The sequence below is a fragment of the Leptonychotes weddellii genome, chromosome 14 (assembly GCF_054177405.1).
Source record: "Leptonychotes weddellii isolate Sample4059 chromosome 14, ASM5417740v2, whole genome shotgun sequence".
In the NCBI taxonomy this organism is placed as follows: domain Eukaryota; kingdom Metazoa; phylum Chordata; class Mammalia; order Carnivora; family Phocidae; genus Leptonychotes; species Leptonychotes weddellii.
The window spans coordinates 52,737,199-52,759,268 of NC_138382.1; the positions used below are offsets into that span (position 1 = coordinate 52,737,199).

Consider the following 22,070-nt stretch of genomic DNA (forward strand, 5'->3'; position numbering starts at 1 on the left):
ATTTTCAATGACAGCCTAGCTGGATATAGTATTCTGGGCTGCATATTTTTCTCGTTTAGTGTCCTGAATATATCATGCTAGTCCTTTCTGGCCTGCCAGGTCTCTGTAGATAGGTCTGTTGCCAATCTAATGTTTCTACCATTGTAGGTTACATATCTTTTCTCCCGAGCTGCTTTCAGGATTTGCTCTTTGTCTCCGAGACTTATAAGTTTTATTATTAGATGTTGGGGTGTTGACCTATTTTTATTGATTTTGAGAGGGGTTCTCTGTGCCTCCTGGATTTTGATGCCTGTTTCCCTCTCCAAATTAGGGAAGTTCTCTGCTATAATTTGCTCCAGTATACCTTCTGCCCCTCTCTCTCTTTCCTCTTCTGGGATCCCAATTATTCTAATATTGTTTCATCTTATGATATCACTTATCTGTCGAATTCTCCCCTTGTGATCCAGTAGTTGCTTATCTCTCTTTTTCTCAGCTTTTTATTCTCCATCATTTGGTCTTCTATATCACTGATTCTCTCTTCTGCCTCATTTATCCTAGCAGTTAGAACCTCCATTTTTTATTGCACCTCATTAATAGCCTTTTTGATTTCGACTTGGTTAGATCTTAGTTCTTTTATTTCTCCAGAAAGGGATTCTCTAGTATCCTCTATACTTTTTTCAAGCCCAGCTAGTGTCTTTATAATCGTCATTCTGAACTCTGGTTCCGACATCTTACTAATGTCTGTATTGATTAGTTCCCTGGGTAGTCGGTACTACCTCTTGTTCTTTTTTTTGAGGTGAGTTTTTCCATTTTGTCATTTTGTTCAGAGAAGAATAGATGAATGAGAGAACAAAATGCTAACAGGGTAACAATGACCCCAGAAAAATATACACTAAACAAATCAGAAGAGACCCAAAACCAGGGGGAAAAGAAAGAAAGAAAAAAAAAAGAATATGATCAGGCTGGTGAATAGAACAGAGCCACACACTAGATTTTGGGTGTATTTTGGTCTGTTAGAAGAAACTGCCTCCCAAAATTTTAAAGAAAGAAAAACTTTTATATATATATATATACATACACACACACACACAAATAAGGGTAAATGTGATGAAGGGATGGAATATGACTGTAAAGATGAAAATTAAAAAAGATTTTAAAAATGGTATTGATAAGAAGTTGGTTGAAAAAAGAAAGAAGAAAAATAAAAAAAAAAAAAGAGAGAATGAGATCAGGCAGCAGACTAGAACAAAGCCATATACTAGATTTAGGTTATATTTTGGTCTGTTAGAAGAAACTGTATCCCAAAATTTTAAAGAAAGAAAAACTTACATATATACAAAAAATAAGTTTAAATACAATGAAGGGATAGAATATGACTGTAAAAATGAAAATTAAAAAAAGATTTTAAAAAAGTAATTGATAAGATGTTGGTTGAAAAAGGAAAAAAGAAAAATTTTTAAAAAGAAAATTTTAAAAATTAACTTTGAAAGACTGAAGAATCATGGGGAAACAGCCATGAATTCTATGTGCTATATTCCCTTAGCTCTGGAGTTTTGCAGTTCTCATTGATCGGTAAACTTGGTCTTGACTGGATGTTCTTGCTGATCTTCTGGGGGAGGGGCCTGTCGCAGTGATTTTCAAATGTCTTTGCCGGAGGCGGAATTGCCCCGCCCTTGCCGGTCCAGGCTAAGTAATCTGCTCGGGTTTGCTCTCGGGAGCTTTTGTTCCCTGCAAGCTTACCATACGGCTTTGGAGGACAAGAATGAAAATGGCAACCTCCCTGGGGCACCTGGGTGGCTCAGATGGTTGAGCATCTGCCTTTGGGTCAGGTCATGATCCCAGGGTCCTGGGATCAAGCCCCGCATTGGGCTCCCTGTTCAGTGGGGGACCTGCTTCTCCCCTTCCCTCTGCTTCTCCCCCTGCTCATATTCTCTCTCTCTCTCAGTATCTGTATCTCAAATGAATAAATTTAAAAAAAACTTAAAAAAAAAAAAAAGAAAGAAAATGGCAGCCTCCCAATCTCTGGCCCCGAAGGAGCCAAGAACTCAGGGCCCCAGTCCTCAGTGCGCCCCCAGAGAAAAGCAGTCAGTCACTCCCGTCTCCTGGTCTCCGGCCGCACTCCGTGCTCACCTGGCCTGTGATCAAGCGTTTCTATCTCTGGCACCCGACCCCGTGTGGAGTCTCCAAACCCAGCAGATCCCTGCGGTGCGCTCCCGCGCCGCTCCTCCCAGGGGAGGAAGGGAAGTCTCCCCGGATCTGCTGCTTGTTGGGTCCCTGCTGGAAGAGCAGTGGCCCGACTGTGCCCCAGATCATGGTTTATGGCAACCCCAAGCTGAGAGCCCACTCCACGGCTCCGTCTCTGCAGCCAGCTTCCCCTCTCTGATACCTGGGAGCTCTGCCACACTCAGGCACCCCCGGTCTTTCTGTGACCCCGAGGGTCCTGAGACCACACTGTCCCAGCAAGGGTTACACACACACACACACACACACACACACACACACCTGCTTAGCCACTGGAGCAAAGTCCCTCAGGGAACAGACTTCTAAAAGTTCCAGTTTTGTGTTCTGCTGCTCTATCACTTGCTGGTATCAGCTGACAGAGGCTCCCTCCCCCCCACGGTGGTCTATCTTCCCAAATACTGCCGCGGATTCACTTCTCCACACGTGAATGGATATGGGGGATAATTATCACTCTGTTACCAAAACCAAGCTTCATTACCTCAATCCACTCTTTTATTACAACAAAACAAGGGGCACCTGGTTGGCTCAGTCAGTTAGGCGTTCAGTTCCTGATTTTGGCTGTGGTCATGATCTCAGGGTCATGAGATCGAGCCCCGTGACAGGTTCCGCGCTCAAACGGGAGTCGGCTTGAGATTCTCTCTCCCTCTGCCCTCCCCCACCCCACCCCCTGGCTTGTGCACGCATACGTGCATGTGCTCTCTCTCTCTAAAATAAATAAATAAACCTTAAAAAAAATACTTATTTTGAAGTATACATATAGAAAAATACATACAAATTATGTAAGTTTAACACATAAATATAAAGCAAACATCTGTGTAACCACCACTAGGTCAAGAGACGGAACATTGCTCCCCCAGAATCCCCTTAATGCATTCTTCATTCCCCCTTGGAGTAATTTGCTATCTTGACTTTTATAGTAATAATTACATTGTAGGGCACCTGGGTGGCTCAGTCGTTAATTGTCTGCCTTCGGCTCAGGTCATGATCCCAGGGTCCTGGGATTGAGGCCCACATCGGGCTCCCTGCTCAGCGGGAAGCCTGCCTCTCCCTCTCCCACTCCCCCGCTTGTGTTCCCTCTCTCACTGTGTCTCTCTGTCTGTCACATAAATAAATAAAATCTTAAAAAAAAAAAATTACATTGTAGTTTTACCACTAGGTGTAGAGCTCAAATACTATAGTCTAGTTTGCTTTTTTTGTACTTCTTTTTGTTGTGTTCCATGTTTACTTGAACTGAAAGTTCCATATACAGTTTTGTCATTTCCCTGCTCAAACTTCATTAATTGCTTCCTGTTATACTTGGAATAAAATTTAAAAGTGCACCTGTAGCTCTTTCCCTCTCCAACTTCACCTTTATCCACTCTGTTCTGAGACAAACTGGTTTCTTTCATTTTCTCAAACCCACCAAGCCCTTTTCTGTCTTAGGGTTTTTGCCTGAAATACTGTTCCCATCCTTCAGACCTCAGCTTCTACGTCACTTCCTCAAAGAGGCCTGCCCTCATCATCCAGGCTCAGTGAAATCTGTTTGTTGTGTTCTCTCTTGGAACTTTGCAGTGTTTCTTCATTGAACTTGTATATTTATATGTATAACTGTTATAACATTTCTCTCCTATAAGATAGTAGCTTCTGTGAGAATAGACGGGGTCTGTTTAATTCATCACTGTATCTGCAAAATCCAGTGCAGTACTTGGCACATAGTAGGGACATGAGATATATTTGTTGAAGGAATCAATAAATGTTATAATCATTCTTTTAAGTACCCTTCCTCCCAAGAAGGCTATAATCATCTTGAGGGCTGGGATTAATTGTGAATTGAGTTGAATCGAATTAAATTAAATTAAATTGACTTGAGAGGTAGTTTGCACTAAATTCCATTGGAAAAAAAATTTTTTAAGTCAGAATACCTCAAGAAAAAATATCTTATAAAATGAACTCTATGATTTTAATGAAAAATAACCTTCAAAGGAAATAAAAGGTGCAGGATGTTATAAATTAAAAGCCATTATACAGGCTCAGTCATACAAATTAACTAATGTGTTACATAATAAAACTTGAAATATTCCTGTAATTTTAAATCCTCAAAGAAAAACATCCTTAAAAACCAAGCAGAACAAAATTATGTGACATTAGTACAGACCGATAAATTTACTTTATAAAGTGTTCCCTCTGTGTTCTATCACCTTGTCTCATTACTGACTTTGAGCTGTAACACTGCTCATCTTTTCAGAGTTCTGCCATTATGTCATCTGCAGACAGTCCTACCTGTGCTCTTGGCACTTCCCAATATTTGTCCATCCCCACCAAAATAACAACTGTGTCGTCTTAAATTTCAGTGTATCTTATATCTTCTTTTATGTAGTGCATTTTGATGATCTCTAAATATATGCTATTCCTCTTTCCTAAACTAGTAACGTAGTACTACAAATGAATTATTTTTTTCCTGAATCTTTGCTCACCAACTGCTCACTGAATTCATTCACTTTCGCATTTTCTGTTTTCCCTTCTCTGTTTCCATGGAGAAGTATGTCAGTGATGTGTTCGACTCCATGGAAACAGATGAGCATCTCTTTCTACATACACAACTAATTAAATCGAACACTTTCTATGCTGCCCATTGTTCTGGAGGAGGACTGAAGAGGCTTTCCCTGAATGAGACATCATTTCCGTAGAAATTTTTAGTGTTTAACCTAATACTATGGACTAATGCTTTAATGTAATATTACATCCTCGATTCAGATGATTTAGGGCTCAGTCCTGGGCCGTAAAAGCTTAAACATACATAGTAAATTCCTTATATACCATGGCTAGCATTGGTAATATGTAGTTTTTTCTCTTAACTCAAATAATTTGGTTGAATACCAACAATATGGTTGATAATAGAATTTAGTAGATTCATTTTAATACTGTACAATGTAGTATCATAGAAAGACTGTGGGTTTTAGAGTCAGATAAACCCAAGTTTTGAGTTCTGGCTTTGTCACTTATTAGCGGTATTAAGTCTGCTTAGGCTCGGGTAAGCCACTTAATCTTTCTGAGCCTTAATTCCTCATCTGAAAACTATAGACTATTTGCTGTGTGAGAGTTCAACAGGATAAAGACTGTAAAACATCAAGGGTGACTATAGTTAATAATACTGTATCGTTTATTTGAAAGTTTCTAAGAGAGTAGATCTTAAAAGTTCTCACCGCAAGAAAAAAATTGTAACTGTGGTGACAGAGGTTATCTAGAGTTACTGTGGTGATCATTTCACAATATGTACAAATATCAAATTATTATGTTGTACACCTGCAACTAATATAATAATATATGCCAAGTATATCTGAAAAAGAAATCTAGCATCAAACCTGACACATAGTAGACAATATAAATAGGACCTTATTACTGTATTGTCAGCTTGGACTTAAAGTGAAATGATTGAGTCTTACATAGTTTCAGAAATGTCTCAAAATGGAAAATCACTAAATGCAATGACGAATAATACTGTTTGCTTTGTGAAAACTAAACAGAATAATTTGTAGATATGCATAGTGTGTAATGACTGATACCATCATCACTGCTAATAGTATTTGGGTTGTTTGCCGTGGTAAAGTGACAAAGCAGCACCATTCTGATTCTTCCACAATTTTTGATGGCCTATCAATGTTCTAAACAAGTGTAAATCTCTAAGATATTTTCTCTCTTTGTTTATAACATCTCCCAACACAGTAGTTAGGTAGGGCAAGGAGTCTCATAAGTGGTAGAGCAGTGACATTATGTCAGGTTATGTCTTCCTTTACCTCAACGATGACCTTAAATGTTAGGGTCACTAAATGTTTTATAAATGCTTCTATACATATGTAGTTTTTAAAAAAAAAAAAAGATTTTGGGCGCCTGTGTGGCTCAGTTGGTTAAGCGACTGCCTTCAGCTCAGGTCATGATCCTGGAGTCCCAGGATCGAGTCCTGCATCGGGCTCCCTGCTCAGCGGGGAGTCTGCTTTTCCCTCTGGCCCTCCCCCTCTCATGTGCTCTCTCTCTCTCTCTCAAATAAATAAATAAAATCTTTAAAAAAAAAAAAAGATTTTTATTTACTTATTTATTTGAAAGAGAGAGAGTACCCGAGCCAGGGGAAGAGCAGAGGGGGAGGGAGAAGGAGAAGCAGACTCTGCACTGAGCACAGAGCCCAACATAGGGCTCGATCTCACCATCCTGAGATCATGACCTGAGCTGAAATCAAGAGTCGGATGCTTAACCAACTGAGCCACCCAGGCACCCCTACATATATATGTGTTTATGGACTTACATATGTGTACATCCATACTAATAATAGTAGTGAAATTAACCAGCATTTCATAAAGTTATGTTATATGTGCCAGGCACTGTGTAGGTGCTTTGCAGCTCATTAACTCATTAAACAGCAAAACACTACAAAGAGTTTTGGGTATTCTTGTTACCCTCATTTCATAGGTGAGGAAACTAAGGTATAGAGAGATTAACTAACTTGTCTAATAAATAGCAGAACTTAGATTGAAGCTTGGAAGTCTGATTCCAAAGCTTATGCTTTTAACTATGAAACTGTGGATCCTCCATGTATGGAGGTATTTGTGCATACAATGCACATTCATATGTATGAACACAGGGAGAATAAGAAACACAAGAGAGGAAGAACTGATTAGGTCTAAACCTTGATTGATGAACTTAATGGTTATCTAGGCTGGATTTTTCTTCACCTTTTTTTATGCTACAGGGCTTTTTGGCAATCTGATCAAGCTTATGGACCCCTTCTCAAAAAAATATTTTTAAGAGCTTAAATATGATATATAGGAATCCAAAGAAAAGCAGCCATATTGAAATACAGATGTATATGGCAATATACCTATAATCATATTTTATTAAAACATTAAATAGCAAGGTCTAATGGAAGACCTAAAAGCTATGATAATTTCAAAATAGCAATGAGTATAGGGGCGCCTGGGTGACTCAGTCCATCAAGGGCTGGCTCTTGATTTCAACTCATTTCATGATCTCAGTGTCCTGGGATCGAGCCCTGAGTTGCGCTCTGTGCTAGCTGGGGAGTCTGCTTATGGATTCTCTCTCTCCTCTCCCTCTGCCCCTCCCCCTGCTCGTGCCCTCTCTCTCTCTCTAAAAAAAATCTTAAAAAAAAAGGCAGTGAGTATAAATGCTATTTTAAGATGCCAACAACAACTATAATGAGATAAAATGTAAAAATATTTTGTAAAATCTCAAGTGACCTCAAAATGTAATATGTCCCTTGTTATTATTATAATTCTCATTTTATATGTCAGGACACCGAGACTCACAAGTTAAGAAATTCAGTTGCAGTAAACGCACAGCTGAGACTCAAACCAATTTATTTGATTTTGAATCCCATGCTCTTTCCATTGTTCTCACGTTGCCTTTATAACAACAAGCAAATCGTTTTTGTGTTTTTTTTAAACAGGATTTTTTTTTTTAGGATTTTATTTATTTATTTATATTTTTTTTGACAGAGAGATAGAGAGCACAAGTAGGCAGAGAGGCAGGCAGAGGGAGAGGGAGAAGCAGGCTCCCCGCTGAGCAGGGAGCCCGACATGGGACTCGATCCCAGGACCCTGGGATCATGACCTAAGCCGAAGGCAGACACTTAACTGACTGAGCCACCCAGGCGCCCCTAAGCAAATTGTTTTTAAATGACCACAGATGCCTTCCCAAGATTGTGACAATACAAAAGGTGTGACGTAAGAAGTGGGTGAAAGCAGACGAAATGCATCTCTGATGCCACACACAGGTAACATTTGAGAACAAACAAAGGAGAGGTTAGTAAAGAAGGCTAGATTGGCTCGTGGTGCAGTAGCTCGCGTGTGGACTGGCGCAACTTTCACCGGAAGGGACAGTCATGTCTTCTAACTGCTAAGTTGGAGCTCTGGTTTCTGCACATACTAGCCCATTAACCATACAGACCCTTCTGCTTCAGCCAGCCTTAAAATAACTGCACGCATTGGGCAGTGGCTTTCCCGTCATGGCTCCAGCTCAGCTCTCGGAGCTGTGTTTGGGCTGGGCACATGCAGAACACCAGCCCCTGTTAAGCAAGCACCAACTGGTCATGGATTAGAGGCTATCTCCACAGTTGCCAGAATAATTAAAACAACACAGCACACTAGCCACCTGCTTTCTCTATTAGCTGCTCCTGACAGGAATTCAAATTCAAGTGCACTGCCGTCCCGTGAGATTCGTTTACATCCCAAGCCCTACGTGTTTGTACAATGTGTTGCAGTTCCCAAATGCTTCCAAACAGGAAATCATTTCACTTGAAAGTCAAAATCAGCTGTTGTGCAGACCAGAATGGTATTGGCTAAATGTTATAATTGAGGGAACTAAGGAAGGGGGTAGGAAAGGTAAGTAAAGGCCCCTTTAGTTACTCTCTTTTAGCCAAGAAGCTCAGAACCTGATAGGATTCCCCTGACTCAGAAACTAGCCATAAAGCCACTATCCCCCGAAAGCAACTCAAAACAGGACCCAAATGAGGCTGAATGCCGCTTTCTCATCATAAATAGGGGAGACATGCTTTCAGGATCCTCAAATACACAAATTCTGCCATATAGGCAAGGCTAACATATTGGATGGTGGTGACAGAACCCAATTAAATCTTCTCTGTCGGGAAGTGTAATACTAGTCACCCAAAAACAAGTGTTTCAGGGATTGAAGAGAAGGCTAGAATTCCCTGCACCTTACAGAAGACTTGGGAAAAGCATAGCAATTGGCCTAAAGTTCTGTATCCTAGGAGGTGCAGTTACTATTAACCCCATGGTGCTGACTTCACTTTGGCCCTAAGAAGCCTAATCAGATAGGATTATCCCGGTATGTGACGATTGCCTCCCATTTCTCAACATTTGTTCTTGTGACCACAGATCCTAAATCTTCTCCCTCACTAAAGTTTTCAATGAGTAATTAAATATGAATCACCATCATCTTGCTAATCCTAGGTCCTACTGTCTTTGCTCAACACGGGCAGACAAAATGCCTGTAGAGAGTGTGCTTTCATCATGAAAGACAACTAGAGACTGGCCTTATTACTGCATAGTCTCTGCAAGTGTCATTTTGACTCCAGAAGGGCTCACATGATAAAAGGAACATGCTCTACCTGTAATATGTTTTAGTTTTATTAGTGAGTTCGGGCTTAAATGAGTCCTTATCTATAAATGCAGTGATAGAATCTCTAGAGTCTTCTGGATTAGACATTAGAGGCCCTTGTGGAGGGAATAATAGCTAGCACTGTTTTACCGCTCAGAAGACTTGTGCACAGGGGCTTCTATTATCAGATATGTTGAATCAAATGCAGAACTTGCCTCCCTCTTCAAAACAAGACTCTGAAAAAGAATACCTGCCCTCCAGGAGTTACACACAAATTGTCAGGCTCTTTCAGATTTCAAGAGCAATGACCTTTCTTGATTTATTACCAGAATACGTGGGAACATGGATCAGCAAAGCGAGTTATCTAAGAAACTATAAAGTACTTCTGGGTCCTATCACACCCAAGATTTAAATATATATTCAGATATTTAGAGCTAGCACAGTAGCTTAATTTCAGGCACAAAACAACTCAGAGAGAAATGCAGCACCTTCTTTTTCTTCCCCTAGCATTTATATTTCCCTTTAAAAATATTTCATTTGATCAGTTTTCCTCCTGCATTAGCAGAGTTTATGCCAAAGCACCTTAAAAGTAACTGGCTTCCCTCATTTTCAACTTGTATATTACCCTCAACTTATATATGAATACCTGATCATTGTCTGTGATGAAAGTAGCAAATTTTTTTCACTTACAGTGCATGGTAGGAGGTATTTTTTTTTTTAAAGATTTTATTTATTTATTTGAGAGAGAGAGAGCATGAGAGTGGGGAGGGTCAGAGGGAGAAGCAGGGAGCCCAATGCAGGACTCGATCCTGGGACTCCAGGATCATGACCTGAGCCGAAGGCAGTTGCTTAACCAACTGAGCCATCCAGGCGCCCCTATTTTTTGTTGTTTTTAAGTAACTTTATTGAAGTGTAATACAGTAAATACAGTAACCTTAATCCTTGGTAGCGTACAGTTATTTAATTTTAACAAATATGTAGTCATGTGATCACCACTATCAAGATACAGGCAAGTTCCATCACACCCCAAAATTTCCCTGTGTCCCTTTATAATCCGTCCCTCCCCACATCCCAGCCCCTGATAACCACTGGTCTGTTTTCTCTCCCTATAGTTTTACCTTTTCCAGAATGTGCTGTAAATGAATACCATATGTATCCTTTGAAACAGAATTCTTTCACTTAGCATAAGTGCATTTGAGATTTTTCCTTGCTAAGTAGATCAGTAGTTCATTCCTTTTTATTACTGAGCAGTATTCTACTGTATGGATGACTACAGTTCTTTTGTCATTTTCCACTAGGACAATGGGGATATTTCCAGTTTTTAGCAATTATGAATGAGGCTTCCATTTATTTTGAGATAAATTTGAGATAATCCAAATACAAGTTTTTATGTGAATCTAAGCTTTCTTGCTTTTGTTTTTTTGTGAATAAACACATAGGAAAGAGATTATTTGGCCATGTAGTATGTTTATATTTAATTTAATAAGAAACTGACAGTTTTCTGTAGTGACTGTGCCATTTTGAATTACTACCAGTGATGTCGGAGAGTTCTAGTTGTTCTGTATCCTCACCAGCATTTGCTATTGTCAGGTTTGTTTTCAGTTTTGGTTTTGTTTTAGCCATTCCAACAGATACGTAATGGCATCATATTACAGTTTGAATTTGCATTTCCCTCTGTATTAATGATATTGGGCATCTTTTCATATGCTTATTTGGTGAAATGTTTATTCAAAACTTTTGCCCATCTTTTAATTTCATTATCTGTCTTTTTATTACTTGTAAGAATTCTTTTTGGGGGGCTGTTGAGTTTTATAAGTTCTTTATATATTTTGGATACTAACCCTTTATAAGATATGTCATTTACAAATATCTTCTCCCATTTGGGGGTTGCCTTTTAGTTTTGTTGATTTATTCTTGGTAAAAGATCTTATCAGATACGTGTTTTGCAAATACTTTCCCCCAATTTGTGGCTTGTCTTTTTATTTTCTTAACAGTTCTTTCAAACAGAATTTTTAATGTGGGTGCAATCCAATTTATCAATTTTTAAAATGGATTGTTCTTTGGTATCATGTCTAAGAAATCTTGGTCTAACCCAAGGTCACAGAGATTGTCACTTTTCTTTGCTTCTAAAAGGTTTATATAGTTATAGAGGTGTTACATTTAAGATTATGATTAATTTTGAGATAATTTTTATATGTGATGAAAAGTATAGGTTGAGAGTTTCTTGTTTGTTCACTTTTTGGTTTTGGATATGAATTCCAGTTTTTGCAGTACCATCTGTTTAAGACTATCCATTGATTTGCCTTTGCACCTTTGTCAAAAATCAATTGATCATATCCTTTTATAGGTCTATTTCAGTACTCTCAATTCTATCCTATTCATCTATGTCTCTCTCTCTCTCTCTCTCGGCTATTTAACTTAAGTTTGAATTTATGGGCATAAAATTGTTTATAATATTCCCGTATTTTCCATTTAATGACTTAAGGCTCCATAGTGTTGTCCCTGCTTTCATTTCTGATATTGGAAATTTCTGTCTGCTCTGTTTTTAATGATCACTCTGATCAGAGATTTATCAATTTCATTGATATTTTCTAAGAACCAACTTTTAGCTTCATTGATTTTTCTCTAGTGTTTTCTAATTTTAATTTCATTGATCTCTGCTCTTATCTTTGTTATGTACTTCCTCTGCTTGTTTTGGATTAAATTTGGTCTTATTTTAGTGTCCTCAGGTAGAAGGATAGATCATTGATTTGAAGCTGTTGTTCTACTGTAATGCAAGTACTCATGCTGTATATTTCCTTCCAAGCCCCCTCATGTGTAGAGTAGGAACCTTACAACACTACTATTATTTTCATTCATTTAATTATGTTTTTTAATTTCCCTTGAGGTTTTCTCTGTAACTCGTGGATTATCTATGTGGTGTTTAATTCCTACATATTCAGTGATTTCCCATTATCTTCCTGTTATTGATTTCTAGTTTAATTACATTATTGTCAGAGAATATACTTTGTATAACTTCACTTTTTTAAATCTGTTAATGCTTGTTTTATGACCAGTATATGGTCTCTTTTGGTGAATGGTTCCATCAGTGTTTTAAAAGATTACATATCTGGCTGTTATTGAGTGACATGATCAATAAATATCAGTTATATCCTGCTGCTTTATAGTGGTATTCCGTTCTTTTCTATCCTTGCTGCTTTTCATTTTAGCAGTTCAAGCACTTACTGAGAGGAGTATTGAGGTTACCAATTATAATTGTAAATTTTTCAAATGTTTCATACAATTCTGTCAGTTTTTGCTACATGTGTTTTGAAGCTCCATGATTTAGTACATACACATTTAGGATTGTTATGTATTCTTGGTGAATTGATCCCTTTATCATTATGTAATGTTTCTGTTTGTCCTGGTAGTTGTCTTTGCTCTGAAGTCTATTTTATAAGATATTAATATCTGATGTTAATCAGCTTTCTTTTAATTCGTGTTTACATAGTATATCTGTGCTCATTCTTTTACTTTTAACCTACTTGTTATATTTCAAGTGAGTTTCTTATAAATAGCATATAGTTGGATCTTTTTTTTATCCATCTCTTTTTTTATTGGTGTGTTTTTTATCATTTACCTTTAATGTAATTATTAATGTTAAGATTTAAGATTTCCAGCTTACTATGTGTTTACTGTTCCCTCTGTTTTTCATTCCTGTTTTTTTCTCTTTCCTGTCTTCTCTGAATTTCTTGAATGTTTTTAGTATTCCATTTTAAATTATATGTAGTGGGGCTATTTGTAACAGCTCTATTGAGATTCCATATATCCATACCATACAATTCACCAATTTAAAGTACAATTCAGTGGGTTTCGTATATTCACAGAGTTGTAGAAACATCGCCACAATTAATTTTATTTTTTTATTTTTATTTTTTTAAGATATTTATTTATTTATTTGATAGAGAGAGACACAGCGAGAAGGGAACACAAGCAGGGGGAGTGGGAGAGGGAGAAGCAGGCTTCCCGCGGAGCAGGGAGCCCGGTGCGGGGCTTGATCCCAGGACCCGGGGATCATGACCTGAGCTGAAGGCAGAAGCTTAATGACTGAGCCACCCAGGTGCCCCCACAATTAATTTTAGAACAATTACCCCTCCCCAGAAGAAATCCTATCCCCTTTAGCTATGACCCCTTTAACACCTCCCCTTCTCCCCAGTCCTAGGCAAGCACTGGATATAGAATTCTTGGTTGACAGTTCATCCCCACCCTTACCCCCCAACACTTGAAAAATGTTGTGTCATTGCCTTCTGGACTCCATAGTTTCTCATGAGAAATACACTGTTATTTGAATTGTTTTTCATCTATAGATAATGTGTTTTTTCTTTCTGGCTGCTGTCATGATTTTTTTCTTCTTCTTTAGTTTTCAGGAATTTGATTATGATTGACGTACCATAGGTTTCTAGAGGTTTATTCTGTTTTGAGTTTTGCTCAGCTTTTTAAATCTGTAGGTCTGTGTCTTTCACCATATTTGCACTATTTCCAGCCATTATTCCTTCACATATGTTTTTAGCCCTTCATTCTTTTTCTTCTTTTTCTGGAACCTGATGACATGAATGGTAGGTACTTTGTTATTGTCCCAGAGAGCCCTGAGATTCTGTGGATTCTTTTTGTTTCTGTGTTTTCTATCAGCTGTTCAGATTGAATAATATTTATTGGTCTATCATCAAGTTCAATGATTCTTTCCTCTGTCACCTCCATTCAGTGAGGCTTTTATTTTAGTTATGTTATTTGCTTGCTTATTTATTAAATGCTTATTATTCTGAAATTTTCATTTGGTTCATCTTTATATTCTATCTTTCTTTGCTATGACTTTGTATTTTCCGTTTGTTTCAAGAATGTTCATAATTGCTTTTTGGAGCGCTTTTATTAGAGTTGCTTTAAAATTCTTGTCAGATGGGGGCACCTGGGTGGCTCAGTTAGTTGAGCATCTGCCTTCGGCTCGGGTCATGATCTTGAAGTACTGGGATCGAGCCCCGCATTGGGCTCCCTGCTCAGTGGGGAGTCTGCTTCTCCCTCTCCCTCTGCTCCCCCCTACCACTACTTGTGCTCTCTCTCAAATAAATAAAATCTTTTAAAATAAATAAAATAAAATCCTTGTCAGATAATTCTTACATCTTTATCATCACAGTATTGGTGTCTGTTGATCATTTTTTCTGGTTTAAGTTAATGTTTTTCTGGTTCTTGGTTTGTCTAATAATTTTGGATTGTATCTTGGACATTATGTGTATTACGTTATGAGACTCTGGATCCTATTTAAATCTTCTATTTAATAGACTGCCAATCTGTTTAGGCTTAGAATGAACTTTCTGTTCCAGTTTTGTGGACTGTGGTTCTAATGTGAAGTTATTTTTCACAGCTCTTCTGGTCTGCCCTACTTACGTGCTACCCAAGCTAATTTAGAACCTGGGCAATATTCCACCCATAGTTCAATTCTCGAAACTTTTGCTACTTTGATTCTGGTTAGTTTCCACAAGGGTTTTTCAGAGTTGTTTATGACTTCATGCACCAATTTAAAGAATTGCTTTCTCCAGCCTCCTCTCCATAATCCTCCCTGCTTCTCTAGTCAGGAAGGGGTAAGATACTACTTCATTGCTATCCTTTGCTTAATTCAGGACATGATGGTTTATAGGGCTCCTCCCCACAGTCTCTGCTGTGCCCAGTGGGGAGGTAAAGAGGTGCAGTTTCTTTCATTGTATGTGCTTTGAGTAGAGCCAAGTATAAGCGCTCCAAGGGCTACCCTCTTCCCAGTCTTTTGACTGGAGAGAGCAGGCTTCCTGGGGAATTTTGTATCTGCTCTTTGGTGTTTCTGGTTTTGGGCTACTTTAACCCCCAGACTGTATTTAGGAGGAAAAAAAAAAATAAGAAAAGAAAGACAGACTGACAGGGAACTCACCATCAGGTTGTTCTGAGTCCCATAGTCCCTAGACAGTTTGCCTTCTTTTCTCCACCTTTTATGTATTTTGCCTGGGGTTTTTAGTTGTAATTAGCAGGAGAATCAGGGTAGTATGCATTTGCTCCATATTGTCAAAAATGGGAAGCCAATCATGATTCAGTTTTGTATCTCTCATAAAAACATACCACAATGCTTAGCGTTTAATCTATAAAAGAAAGGAGTGAGTGAGGAAAATTAGTAGGTCCATATCTCACAATATTAATTCAGCATAACATATAGTAGTTAAGAATATGGCCTTGGGGCACCTGGATGGCTCAGATGGTTAAACGTCTGCCTTCGGGTCAGGTCATGATCTCTAGGTCCTGGGATTGAGTCCCACGTCAGGCTCCTGGCTCAGTGGGGTGTCTGCTTTTCCCTCTCCCTCTGCCTCTGCCTCTCACCCTGCTCATGCTCTCTCTCTGTATCTCTCTGTCCCAAATGAATAAATAAAATCTTTAAAAAAAAAAAAGAATGTGGCCGTTAGAATCAATTATCAGTTTGAATTTTAGCTCCACCTACTTTCAGTGTAATATAAACAGGTTACTTAACTGAGTCTCAGTTTCCTATAAATGGGGATGGTAATATCTATTTCATAGGGTAAGTAAAAGTGGCATATATTTCATGATTTAACACAGAGCTTGCTAATAAAGTTAGTAAATGTAGCTCCTAGTTATATTAGTAATAACAACAGCAATTATCAAATATCACTATCTGTTTCTTACACTCATAGGAAACTCTGCCCTTAAAGACAAAGAAGATCAATTTGGGAGGACACCACTTATGTATTGTGTGTTGGCTGACAGACTGGATTGTGCAGACGCTCTTCTGAAGGCAGGAGCAGATGTTAATAAAACTGACCACAGCCAGAGAACAGCCCTCCATCTTGCAGCTCAAAAGGTGAGAAGTTAAATTACTTTGAAGTGTAAACCTTTGTGAGGTATTTATAAGTTGATTAATGGAACTGTACAATTGACAGATGATAAAGAAATCACAAGTATGTGACTTTTAGTTTCATGTGCTTTCTCTAAAAATAGTCTAAACTGCAGAGAATAAAATATAGATAATCATCAGTGGCTCCATTCATTTGTCCAAGTTCCTTGAGCAGTGGAATTCATTTTATGATCTAAGGTTAAGTCAAGGAAAAAGAATCAAAATTGTATGTATAATATGATTAAACTCTATTACAAATCAGTTTATGCATAGGGAAAAAGCAAAGCCCAGAAAGAAAAACACTAAGATATATATATATTTTAAAGATTTCATTCATTTATTTGAGAGAGAGCGAGAGAAAGCACAGAGGGAGAGAGGGAGAAGCGGACTCCCCACTGAGCAGAGAGCCCTACATGAGGCTCGATCCCAGGACCAGCCAAAGGCAGATGCTTAACTGACTGAGGCACCCAGGCACCCCAATACTAAGATAGTAATAGTGGTTGTGTTTTAATATTGGTAGTGTGTATGAATTTTGGTACTTTTTACTGTTTAAAAATTTTCCCCTGAGAAGTATTAATTACTTTTACAACAAAAACTTGCAGTCTCTCGCAGCGCCTGGGTGGCTCAGTCATTAAGCGTCTGCCTTCGGCTCAGGTCATGATCCCAGGGTCCTGGGATTGAGCCCCGCTTCGGGCTCCCTGCTCCGCGGGAAGCCTGCTTCTCCCTCTCCCACTCCCCCTGCTTGTGTTCCCTCTCTTGCTGTGTCTCTCTCTGTCAAATAAATAAATAAAATCTTTTAAAATAACCCCCAAACTTGCAGTCTCTCTTAAAGTATGGGCTTTAAGAAGCATAAAAGAAATTTATTTTCTAAATGTATTTCAACTTTTTAAAAATCTGAAACTATATTGCCAGTAAAAAGGATTTCAGGTTTTTTAAAGGCATTGTTAAGAGCTGAGATTTTTAAGATAAATATATCAAAAAATTAAAATGGGAAACTTCTAAATTTATTGAAAGACTTATTTATCTGAAAATGATTTTTCCCTCCATAAAATTATGGTGTATAAAATATATTTCCAGTGCCTGATATTTTCCTTTTTATTACTTTAGACATATATTTTTGGAATAAAAAGCAATAAAAATTAGTTAGATCCAGCAGAAACTATTAGAGTTATTTCCCATTAAAAAATGTGAACCAGATATAGCTGATTAATTGAGGGGTTAGAAAAATACCTCTTTCCATTAGTTGAATACATAAAAAGAGACTGACATTAAGATATACTACTGAATATGTTAGTTACATGCTGTGATCAGTTAGGTCTGTCAGGTTATTCCCAAAGTTATTGCTCTTGAATTTGCTTTTCATTATAGTAATTTTTAAAGAATCTCCCTCATTTTCAATTTCGGTTTTAACTACTGCCAGGTATTTATAACCTTTCACCTAGGCTTGTCAGCTGTTAAAATTATTCACTCAGGAAGGGTAACTCTATTTAACTTGTTATCATAAAAAAGTAAACATTTCAGATTGGAAATAGCCTCAGTATTATGAATTTGATACACTTTAGATTTTTCATTGTGGTTCATTTAGGTTTAAAACCCAACTTGAAAAAAATGTAGGTTGGAGGACCCTAACTTCACATCAAGTGGGTCATGTGAAAAAACTGGGGGTTTGAGTTGATGAGCCTCCAGTATGTCATCTCTGTAGAGGTATAATGTGACCAAAAAGGTGAGAGAAGGGGTCAGTTATAAGTCTGTCCACAAGATGCAGTGCATTATTTTCTTTTGCTTTTTGTTTCTCCTTTATTTTTTTAAATTGTGATTTTCTACAGCAGCAAAGAATAAATAGAACTATGATTTACATGTCACAATTTACATAGCAGATTTCATAAATAACACGTTTCATGGTCTTTTGACTCTCTGATAATTACGCATTTCCCCCTTTCTCTGTGTTGTGGATTGTTTTTACATATTTGCCAAAAGCGGTAATGTATCTTTAGGCTATACTAGCCCTAGTAGAATTTCCAAAACAAGAGTGGTAATAAATCATTAGTACTCTACTCTGTCCAGATCAAAACTGGGTATCGTGTTTGATTTTGGGCTTTATGCAAAAGCACCATTATTTTAAAAATCAGAGATAGTATAGATCCAATAGGAGTAAGATTGTGAAGAGTCTAGAAATCATTCTCAAAGAATAGATGGAGATATGTCCCAGGTCTATAGTACACCCTGCCTCTGAGCAGACACAAACACAAATTCTCTTTAGAGAAAACATCTTCACCCTAAACTTCCAGGATTCCCCCATATTACATAGACCAAACAAGAGCTCACAGTGAAAGATCCCCAAATATTTGAGGAAGCGATCTACCACGAATGAGAGCCAGCAGAAACAATAAACAAATTTATTCCCTCAGAAACCTTCAATATTGGCATCATTAGAAACACAATGTAAAATAACGATTGAATGGTTAAAGATAGAAAAGAATGGGGGGGCCGCCTGGGTGTCTCAGTGGGTTGAGCATCCGACTCTTGATTTTGGCTCAGGTCATGATCTCAGGGTTGTGGGATCGAACCCAGCATCAGGCTCCACACTGGGCGTGGAGTCCGCTTGGGATTCTTTCTCTTTCCCTCTGTTCCTCCTCCCACCCCTGGCACTTGCCCGTGCACTCTCTCTCGAAAGAAAAGATTAGAAAAGAAAAGAAAGGAAAGGAAGAAAAATGAGCATTCAACAAAAGACTTTCATGACGAGGCATCAGTTCTGGCTGTAACCACTTATTTTAGAATAACTCACCCGCCAAAAACATTTATAAAGACTGAACAAAATATATATACATTGTTTGAAGGCATTGAGAATGGTCAGCATAAGCTGGATCTAAGAAATTACAATCATTCAGAGAAGAGAAGCATGGGAAATGAGGACCACATTTATCTGGCTGTATCCTTTAAGACATTTTCCAAAGTGGAATGCAAAAGAATACAACCCTAGCAGGCTGAGAAACCACAGGTAGAGTCTGGTGTTAGCAGTAGCTGGAACGTGGAAGGGCAAAATCCTGGAGAGAAGGGAACTACAGAGAAGGAACCCAAAAATCTGGGTACAAATTCCTTGCAAATCATTAGTAGATTCCTAAACTGTGCTTGGTGCCGGGCGAGGCTCAAAGAAACCCAGCAGTAAACAACAGCTGGGTTTCTCAGCTAAGCAGAGATTGTTTTAAAATTGTCCTATATTTTCTTTCCAATGTAAGTCTTTAATAAATAACAAGTTGATTTTTGTGTAGGGGTCCATTAGTTATTTTATATTTTAAGTCATATGAATAATTTTCCCAGGACAACCTAGCTCATTAATTTTTAGCTATTTTAGTGCTGCGCTGTGTGCCAGTACCAGGCTTTTGGACTATGTACTTCCTATGGTTTTTTGTTTTGTCTTTAATTATGGTTTTTAAATAAAGTGTCCCAATACAAGGGAGCTATGTAGGAAATTTGAAAATAAAAGTTACACCATCAAAGTACTTTAGGGAGATGAATATGGCAACTAAAGCTCTTTTAGAAGAGGAAGAGAGAGGAGATCTTTAGAAAGCTATTACAGTTCAGGTCAATAGAGAGGAGGAGTTCGATCCAAGAGATATATTGTAGAGGTAGAACAGTTCATTCATTAAGTAGTTGCCAAATGTCTACTATGTAGTCATGATTATACACCTAGAGGAAATATTAAAAAATGAATCACATATGTCTGCTGTAAAAAAGTACTCTCCATGCTGATCCCTATTAAATTTCCATTTGTCTTTGTTTAGTGAACCTCTCCGATATATCGCATATCAAATATTCTTTTCAAGTATTGTCTATCCCACTTAATTCTGTTATCTGTGAACTCAGAAGTGTGCTATTTGTGTAATCATCAATATTCATATGTATGTGCATGAATGCATTCATTCAACATATGTTCATACTGTTACTATGTAACAGGTGCTGTGCTAGGGCCTTGGAATACAAAGATGAAAGACATGATCCCTGCTCTTAAGTTGCTTACAAAGATCATGGATAAAGATATAAAGTGATAATTAAAGCTGGCCTGTCTCCCTTATATATCTGAGTGTTTTATAAAATATCAACAGCCATGCCATGTAAATAGTCATTTATTACTACTGACCTGAAGGTCAGCCATTCCCATATGTTATTTATTATGTTTTTGCTTTTTTGTGATAGTGAACTAATTATGTTATTTTTCATTAGGTTTATTTGTAGGAAAAACTCTTGTTCCCATAGCATTTTGTTCATGTCTCCATTAGAAGCCCATTACCTTGTATTGTAATTATTGCTTACTTGTCTCTTTCCCACTAAACTGGATCTCCAGGCAAGAGCCTTGTTTTATTTATTTTTGAATCCCCTAGAATCTAACATGGTGTCTGACATGTCTTGGTTGAATGAATGAATACACTTTGGGTTACTTATATAGAAAGTCATTATTAATACAAATGCTAGACATTTTGTTTATTAGAAACATTTATCCAGTTTCAAAATACATATATAGGAAAAACTTACTAAACCGTGCTGATTGGCTTAGTTATTTTGACACGTCTTCACTACCCTGGAAACAAATTGCTATTAGTCCAAGCATCTAAGAAAATGGTACCCACAAGAATAAAATTAATCCCAATATACTGAACATCTGTACCTAATGTGTTTTTCATTTGTACCTTCAGTTTAATCCAAGAAAGCAATCAGTCATACCTTTTCTGGGTTTCTCACAAAAGATATCTAATTGTTAGAAATGTTTTCCTCCAGGGAATCTACTATTTCTCTGACTTCCACAGATGCATTTCTTTGTTAACAAGGATAAAAAAGCCTTAGCAACCTTACTAAATGTTAATAGTTATGCATTTTTAATCTTCCAGGAGGTTATTAATTTGGCTTCAAGAAGATTAAGGCTACCCACTTTGAAAAATTATATCATGTTAAACACAAAAACTAAAGAAGCTTCAGACTGTGGTTGTGTTGTGGTTTTTTTTTTTTAATTCACCACAGAATTCTCAAGTCATCTATGAAAACTGAATATTAATTTTAATATTCATTTTCAAGATATATTATTTCCATGTTAATGACTTATAAAAATTAAAGGAGAAGAGTAGAATATCTCTAAAACTTTTCGGGAAAACTTTAATACCAGGTGACAGTATTAGGATATTGGATTCCCTTATTTTATACACACTCACACTTATACACGAACACACCAAACAATCCACCTCCCAGTCCCCTGGAAGTCTATATTCCTGTGTGTATATGTACATACACATACATATATATACTTATATTTAACTCCCTCCCTACCACTATTAATCTATATTCCACCCAACTAATGCTATTTGAAGGCAGAGGCTATGTCTTATTTATTAGTTCCAGTCTTAGCACAACTCTGCCATTTAAAAAAGACTCAGTTCATGTTTGTTTAATAAATACATGAATGAAGGAATGAATCAATCAATAAATTTGAACATCAGATAGATTTATTATGAATGGTATGATCTTCAAAACTGTTGAAGTGTAAATTAGTTGTTATATTTATTCCTCCTTTTCATTATCCATCCCACCCCCTTATAATTTTGCTAGCAGTATTTTACAAGACTCTGTGAGCTTAATTTCCCATCAGATATCACTCTTCTATGCCTCAGTTTCTTCATCTATAAAATGGAATAATACACTTCTCCCTGTCTGCTTTTTAGGAATGATGTTTCCTTAGATACAAAGCATTTTGCTTGGTAGAGAAATATGCTTCCTAAGACTGTAGGTTGTCAATATTATTGCTATTCATCATACTGCAGTATAGGTATAAACTTCAAACTACTCTTTTTTTTTTTTT

The 22,070-nt window shown here is 37.5% G+C and overlaps 1 protein-coding gene across 1 annotated transcript in view; it reads left to right on the top strand.

Annotated features, from left to right (window-relative positions):
• Positions 1-22,070, top strand: part of INVS (inversin) — a 154,777-nt gene that overhangs the window by 5,381 nt on the left and 127,326 nt on the right. Inside the window, exon 3 of the mRNA XM_081804080.1 lies at positions 16,026-16,192. Within this exon, the coding sequence (XP_081660206.1) occupies positions 16,026-16,192 (167 nt within the window). The remainder of the gene's footprint in view (positions 1-16,025; positions 16,193-22,070) is intronic.